General features: G+C 35.2%; 1 protein-coding gene across 2 annotated transcripts; it reads right to left on the reverse strand.

The window, feature by feature from the left end:
• Nucleotides 1–161: 161 nt before the first annotated feature.
• Nucleotides 162–8,315, reverse strand: slc35f3a (solute carrier family 35 member F3a). 2 transcript variants are annotated; one of them, XM_052571178.1, is made up of 8 exons: nucleotides 7,619–8,315; nucleotides 4,496–4,603; nucleotides 4,258–4,414; nucleotides 2,925–3,144; nucleotides 2,671–2,796; nucleotides 2,328–2,520; nucleotides 2,000–2,089; nucleotides 162–1,043 (listed from the first exon to the last, which is right to left on the reverse strand). In XM_052571178.1, exons 1-8 carry the CDS (start codon nucleotides 7,821–7,823, stop codon nucleotides 793–795), a joined length of 1,350 nt encoding a protein of 449 aa, XP_052427138.1. In that variant the 5' UTR covers nucleotides 7,824–8,315; the 3' UTR covers nucleotides 162–792. The 2 variants fall into 2 exon arrangements, with proteins under 2 accessions (XP_052427138.1, XP_052427137.1); XM_052571177.1 differs by having other exon boundaries at nucleotides 4,258–4,603; nucleotides 7,619–8,314.
• Between the last annotated feature and the right edge of the window lie 237 nt (nucleotides 8,316–8,552).

Genomic DNA, 8,552 nt, shown 5'->3' on the forward strand with positions numbered 1-8,552 from the left:
ACAGAATTTATTTTATAATTTATGTAATGTGTCCCTGGTGATTAATAGCTTTTATTTTTAAAATGGTAATTTTTTTAATGTGAGTGTTTGTATCCATCCATCCATCCATCCATCCATCCATGTTTCTAGCTATATTAAGGAATGCGACAATATGCATAGGATATACATTCATTATTTATTATTGCTATTAAGAAGTAACAAATATCCTTACAAAGGATTACATTTAAGCCTTAATTCCACAGGAATATATGAACCAAGTATTGCCACTGAAAGAGATATAATGCTAGATATTATTCTGAGGAATCTGTGGGTTTAGCCTTTCTTTCAGATTATATAAGGCCATAACACTGTCAAAAATGCAGAGTATAGAGAACCAGTATGAGATTACAGTTCATATCAGAAGTATTATGTTATGCTGAAGAGTGTGACAATGTGTCAGCAGTGGGGATACTGGCAATAGCCTATACAAAGGTACTTCATTCAACACACGAAGCTACAATGAAATATACAAATCTACACATTTCCACCACTCTCACACAGTGGCACTTTAAAATGAATCAAAAGCGTGCTCATAATTAACTCAATAACTGTGTAACAGGTGAACCAATTGAATCCTAAAGCTCTGCATAGAATTATCTTCCGATCTTTAGTACCCTCCTTTACAGATCTCTAACAACTTTCATCCATCTAATCAATCAGTAATGATGTGCAGTACATCGAAATTGCCTCATAAATGAGGAAGACAGTCATTTGGTGCCTGTTGGGAGCTTTTGCAATGAATAAAATGCAGAGTCAGTGGATACTGGGAGTAGTTTTGGAGTTGCAGTTCTTGGCCTCTCTCGGCCTGATGTGAAGCGTCTCTGAGTGTTTGTCTCTGACGCTCTCTTGTGGTTCTTCTCGGTTGTACAGCATTGATCGTAACTGTGGCAGACTCTGGTCCCAGTCCTCAGGCAGTAAGAGCAAAAGGAAGCCCAAACAAATGATGGACACCGCAATGATGCGTACACTGTTGAGCTGGATCTCACACATGTAGCGATCTATGACTGGAGTATGAAAGATGTTCAACGTGTTGAAACACCAAGATGCTAATGTAATCAGGGCTATTTGGAACATATGAAATCTGTGATATTTACACTACATTTTTTTATATAGTTTAATACTTAATACTCAGCAAGGATGCATTAAATTGATCAAAAGTGACAACATTTATAATGTTGTAAAAAATATATTTCAAATAAATTCTAATTTATTAGAAAATAGGTTTGTTGGTTTCCACAAAAATATGAGACAGCACAACAGGTTTCTGCACTGTTAATAAGAAGAAATGTTTCATGAGCACTAAATTAGCATATTATAATGATTTTTTTACAGGTCATGTGACACTGAAGACTTGAGTTATGGCTGTAGATTCGAGATCAAAGGAATAAATTATTTTTAATGGTTATCTTAATTGTTAAGAAAATATGAATATTTATACTAATATGAGTAATTAACTGCACTAATATTACTGTTTTTGTATTTATTTGTATTTTGCTATTTGCTGTTTACTGTATTTTTTGATCAAATAAATGCAGCCTTGGTGTGCATAGGAGACATCTCTCATATTACTGAACCCAGACTTGAACAGTAGTTTATATTATGGGGTAAAGGAGTAAAATAATGATTTAAAAAGTCTTTAAGTCAGAAATAATTTATTCCTCCTCATGTTGTTCCAGACCTGTATGGCTTGCTTTCTTCCGTGAAACACAAAAGGAAATGTTTAACAGGATGCTGATGCTGACTTTTTTTTATACAATGGAAATAAATGGTGATCAAGGGCTGTCAAACTCCAAGAATAACACCCACACCCAACATTGACGACCCCTGGTCAACAATTACAGTCAATGTAAAGAAAAGTTAACATAATGCCTAACATCACCTTCTGTGGATTACAGAAGAAAGGCTCATTTCTAACAACATGAATCTTTACAAAAAAACAACTGGCTCTATTATGACTCACCAGCATTGAGAGGCACACTGAGGACGACGCCAAGAGAAATCAGAGTCGGAAGTGTTATCAGAACACCAAAATTCAAGAGGAAGTTGAACACTAAAGGAGCAGCCAAAGAAAAGAGTCAGAAGTGAAACATATTAACGGTGGATTTGTTTCTTACAAACACACAGCTTTTCACTTCAGGAGACGTTAACTGCTAGACTGGAGTCGTGTGGATCACTTGTGGATTATTGTGATATTTTACCAGTTGCTTGAACTCTCATTCTCATGGCACACATTCAATCTGTGTAGATAAGAGAAGTTTGTGTCTGTGTATTTGTGTCCATCCTCTTACCCAGCAGAAGAGCGGACATGCCACAGATGCTTGGCCATGGCAAATCTCGAGGTGAAACAAAGTCCTCAGCCCCCATGAGAAGCAGGATCAAAGGAACAGCGCTAATGAAGACCAAATTTGCTCCACCGAGGACAGTAAGATACACAGCTGCTTCACCCAGTTTTGCACTACCCAGAACAAGCTTGAACAGAACCTGAAGAAATATATTTACACTTATGGATTTCTCTACAGCAAAAGAGAGTATTAAATAATTACATGTTCATTTTAAACATTTCTGAAATAGCAGGTCATTGGTGTATGACAGTCTAAAATGTGTTTGTTGTGCTTTGAAATCCCATCTTACTTTGTATATAGCTGCTGTTGATGCAGAACCAACCACGAGGGAGATGCCTATCACAGAATAGCTGTGGAAACCATCGGCATATGTCATCATAACAATGCCCCCAATGGCTAAGATGGCTGCCACAATCTGTGATTAGATAGAGCAAAGTACATTATGATAAAAAAGTAAAAATCCATTATAGACTTATTTGCAACTAAGCATAATTAAAGCTTTTTATAGATCAATATATATATATATATATATCAAAGACTCACCCGCACTCCCATAAAGCGATCCCGCAGGACTATCCAGGATATTAGGAAGGCAAAGGCACGACTACAGCAGAAAAGGGCACAGGCATCAGTGGCAGGGATTCTGCGAAGGCCTTGCAGGTACAGGTAGCTGGTGAGAGTCCACAGCACTCCAAAAGGAGCTACGCGAGAGAGCAGCATCCTCAGTGACAGCACGTCATCTCCCAGGAACTGACAGCACTCTCTGTCGTGAATCCACACACATGCAAATAATGTATCACACTGTAATTTATCATACCCGCATTTCCAATACACATTTATGTAACAGAGTGCAAAATGTTTAGATTCTATTGATATTAAAGATGTTTGATCTAAAGTCTAGTTCTTAATTTTCTAAATAATTAAATATTCAAGTCAATAATCAAGTCTTATGCAAAATTATTTTGTAGATGCATATCTATAAATGAATCTCTTTACAGTATAAAACTTATATTTTGATAGATTTTTTTGACATTGGAGTGAAAAACAAAACAAAAACAAATGTCTAACACCACCATCTAAAGGTTTAGGTTCAGTAAGCTAAAAAAGAGAAAATAAATAATAATAAAAAAAGAAAAATTATAATTTTATACAGCAAGGACACGATAAACTGATTTAAACAGAGTATAGACATTTGCAGTATAAAGTAAACTAGTTCTTTTGAAAATGATTATTTACATACACAAATATGTTGTGTTATGGTGTTTGGCTTAGCGTCTTAGCATCTGATAAATGACAAATAAATATATATATATATATATATATATATATATATATATATATATATATATATATATATATATATATATATATATATATATATAAACATTTTTTTTCCAAAATTAGCAAAAAATTTTGTATCCTTGTAATTGAAATGATGACTGCAATAAAATGTGCACATTGAAACATGGAACTTATGAAGTAAATAGGTTTTGATTTTATGATGATTCTACAAAGCAGACCAAGTAACTAGATGAACATTACAAGACCAGCTATCCAATTAGGGAAACCCAGCTTTCATTAAATTACACTGACTTACAAAATTCCTGCTCAGTTAAACTTTAAAAATATTTTGTGCTGAACTCACAAAAGGCGAAAAAATGCCATGGGACATTGTTAATGAAATTAGGTTAGTGTCAAGTCCTCTAAGCAGCCTAGCCCCAAGAACCTGCAAAGTCAACAAAAGGTGTTTGCATAAAACCGAACTATTACACAGTGCAAAAATTTTTGCAAAGAGTTCTCATTTTGAAATGCGGTGAAGTTTCATAGGTCACACTGTCAGATCTCCTTGCATGAAATGAAACACAACCCGTCTCACCTGAAGCGCTGTCTGGGAGTCTGTCTGTCCTTGCAACAGCACAGGTGACCCAGGTAGTAAAGAGGGAAGATGGCACAGTTCCAGGAAGTGGAGAACCAAGTGAGGGTGAATGGGACATTCAAGCGTCCGACAGTTATTTTGGCCAACTGAGTGCAGCCTGTCCAAGAAACGCAGATGCAGATCACGACAGCGACACCCCACAGTGCCCTGCGCATGTGGACTGCAGTCATATACATACAGCAGCAAAGTCTCTGCAGTCTGTTCCCACAATCTGATTTGACTGTATCTGAGGCAGAATGGCCATCTATCTTCACTTCCACCTTCTCGCTGTTGGGCTGGTCCTCCCCTTCAGATACAGACAATATAATTGCATAATACAAAGCCATAAGTAGAGCCATCGGCATTTAATCACATCAACCCCTCATTTTTTAGCAATAAATTTCCATGCAGAACATACAGGTGAAATTTGAATAACAAAAATGACACTGACAAATCTGAAATGCAGTACATAAGAGATACGTAATAATATAATTTCAGTACTGTAACTTTAGCAGGACAACTCACAGGAAGCACCTTTGTAATGTTGAAAACATCTGAAATTCAAACAATGCTCTGGAGTCAGTAGACATTAAGCACTTTTTTAGGGCATTGTTTTTTTTATGATAATAAAGTATGTAATTATAGATGCACTATTATTTAAAATGTTGTGGTCGGTAAGAATATGTTAATGTTTATAAAAGAAGTCTCTTACTGTATGTAAAATATAGTTACAACTGTGAGATATATATATGTATATGTATATGTATATATATATATATATATATATATATATATATATATATATATATATATATATATATATATATATATGTATGTATATATATATATATATATATATATATATATATATATATATATATATATACATATACATATACATATATATATACAGTAATATACTTCTTTCAAAAACATTAACAAATTCTATATGTTCTTTTTATTTTATTTAATAAAAATTTAAAAATATATATATTCTTTTTTTATTTTATTTTTTAAGAAATACAGTCAAAGTGTTATTAGGGTGGAAACAGACATCTATATTTGTGGCATAATGTCAGTCATCACAGACCAGATTTCTGACTTGTCCTTACACTTTTTTTGAAGTAAGACATAGTTATACAACATTATCAAGCAAGATACAATAACATTAGTTTGCATGAAGCAATACGCAAGATATATGTAGAGTGTATTGCTGTCCATGGTACTGAAGATGCAACGTAGTTTTCCCTGCTATATATATATATGCATTAATTTGATTACAAATATTCTAATTTCCCTTTTGTATACCATACTTTTGCCCCTTATGGCCTGTAAGAGGACATTTAGCATGTAATGTCAAGAACCTGCCTGATCTGAAGGACAGAACTGTCAGTGCAAAAATGACAAGGAGGCAGACAGACTGTTCCCTAGAAGCAGTCAGTCAACAGAACAAGTGTCTCATAATCATAGTCACACCACTGACCAAAGTTTGGGAAAGTTAATAATGTGATCTGTGTGCCAGCTCAGTGCTGCAAACATCTATCAAGCTATCAGTTTGAAGGTGATGGTGAAGTAGTTAAAGAATTGACTTTTAAATTCAACCCTATACAGTGACAATATGTGAAATAAAACCATACTGACCTGCCCAATTACAATTGTGAAATGAAAATGTATGGGCTAAATGGATTGCACAAATCAATCAAATCCATTTATTTGGCATTTATGGGCAGGTTCAATGAACATCCATCTGACTATCTCTCCATCGACTGCTGTATGATGTTAAACAGCAATGTCAAACCATTGATTTTATTGCACACAAGTGCCAGAGCTGGAGGAATTATTTTCTCACTATTACATTACATAAAGATGCTCTGTTGCATCATCTGAACTCCAACATTGAGAATGGATGATCTACTTACTTCAAATGCTCTAAACAAAAGTCTCAGAATTTTTACTTTACTACTAAGCATTATTTTGGAACAATCTGTTAATACCGAATATTTGTATCTGTTGCAACTGCATTCACAGAAGACTTTTTACTTCATTACAATTTCATGTAGACTAGTATAACATCGGTAAAGTATATGTTATACTGTCACTATGTCATCTTTCCTCATCAATATAAAAATAAAATCAGATTTTTTTTCTTAATCCCAATGTGACTAACTAAATTTAATTTATGCATGAGAGTGCACACAAATCTTATGCTATGATGCAGTCAGTGGAGGAATGGAAATGAGAAATGAGAGAGACCTCATCTGCCCCTGATGACTCAGCAAAAAACTGGGCTCTGACTCAGTTACCTTCTCATGCATAGTAGAATAACTGACAGAGCTGCAAGTCGTAATTCAGGCTACTGTGCTCAGCTCAAATACAACAATAGATACATCAGGGGTCCCATTTGCTAAACGGATATCTTTATCTTATTTTTTTTACTAAAAGGTATCATAATTTTTTTTCCTGTGTAAAGTATTTACATATAGAAATAACTGAAGGGGCTCTTTGTTTACAATGATTTGAAGTTTACATGATCTGACTCAGCTGTTTGTCAAATGGGTGATAGATTTTGTCGGCTATGCCAGTGTCAACAGTATTTTACAAAGAAATATTTGTGCGTGGGGTTGCAGAGGAGCTCAAATTGATGCAGGGGTGTGAAGGTGGTCTTTGATGGATGTGTACATTATAAAGCATAGATTTTCCGCTCAAATATAAAAAAATAAATAAATAACAAATAAAAAAGATCAAAGAATGTATAGATGGGACTAGCAACTTTGATGAAAAGCAAGAAGAAACAATCCTTGCTGTAAGATTTAAGCCACATTTAAATTTTTAATGAAGGAGTTAATCAGATTTTTTCAAGTGTCAAGCAATGCAAAGTACATCTAAGCATCAGACTTACATATGCATGTAAAAGTTAAATAATGCAATATAATGAAATTCATGTAATACTATTTTATTTCTATATACTGTAGTATAATTTAAAAGTGAAAAGTATATCTTAAAATATCATCATTCCGTCACCCTTACTAACCTGTCTACATTTCTTTCTTCTATGGAACACAAGAGAAGATATTTTGAGGAATTTTCATGATCTGGTTACCAAACATTCTTCAATTTATTTTTATGTTTCAAACATGAACATCATACCAGTAAGTTGAGGTGAGTGAACCATGAAATAATTTCCATTTTTGGTTGGATCCCTTTAAGGGGAAAGAACCATATGGGCACCCTTTTAGTTCTATGCCCTAAACTACTTTACTCCTAAACTATTCATTAAATTCTTTACATTTTAACTTATTAAAACAGCATAAATCAAGTGTACCTCTATTAGATGCGTTCCAGGACTCATAGTAACCAGTGATCCTCAGGATCCGCTCTTCTATTGATGCATTGTTGATGTACTCGACCGATCTCGATGACTTCAGTTCTTCACTTAGATCTTCATCAATGACGAGGGCTTTCAGCTGGCTGATCTGAGGACTGATGTCTGACAGGCGGCGCGGACTCATGTCTGAAGTCTTCCTCATTCCTCTGAAGTTAAAGAAGAGACAGCAGAGCACAATGGATCTCTGTGGAAACGTATAGCTTAGAAGAACCAACCTGCGTGTAAACACACCGTCCACAGCGGAAACTAGAGGCACGACACGACGCAACGCGACAAAACGCCGCCAATCAATGTGTACAAAACTATGAGTGTGCGCGCGGCGCGCAAGCGTTTTTAGTTGAACTTGCAGTTGCGTTGAACTGCTGTCCTACTGTGTTAACTTGTTTATGGTACAGCCAACTGCAAGCTAGACGAAGGCATTTAAACAGATTAAAAGGATGCTCACGCGCTCATTTTTATTTATTTATTTATTTGTGGCCATGAAATGCATCCAGAAACTCCATCTGAGGTGTTCTGTTTCTTTCAGCACTCTGATAAGCCCATTTAAATAAGCAGCTATAGAATCATTGTAAAAAGTCAGAAGGAGATCCAGAGCAGCACTGCCGCCGACACGACCACCTGTGCACGCACGGCGCATGCGCAGACACCCTCTCTAAGTTATGAGCTTCAATTCCACCAGTAGTGCTGGAGTTATCCACGTCGACCACCAATAAACTCTTTTTAAAACACACCTTTCACACTAATTTAATTTGGTAAGCAACAATATGTGCATAATTCCTTAGAAAACATTTTAAAGTCATGAGCATTCAGTGGTAGACTCGTGTCTAACTATACAGAATATCTCTAGCTATACATACATATTGCATTATTA

The sequence above is a fragment of the Carassius gibelio genome, chromosome B12 (genome assembly GCF_023724105.1).
Source record: "Carassius gibelio isolate Cgi1373 ecotype wild population from Czech Republic chromosome B12, carGib1.2-hapl.c, whole genome shotgun sequence".
In the NCBI taxonomy this organism is placed as follows: domain Eukaryota; kingdom Metazoa; phylum Chordata; class Actinopteri; order Cypriniformes; family Cyprinidae; genus Carassius; species Carassius gibelio.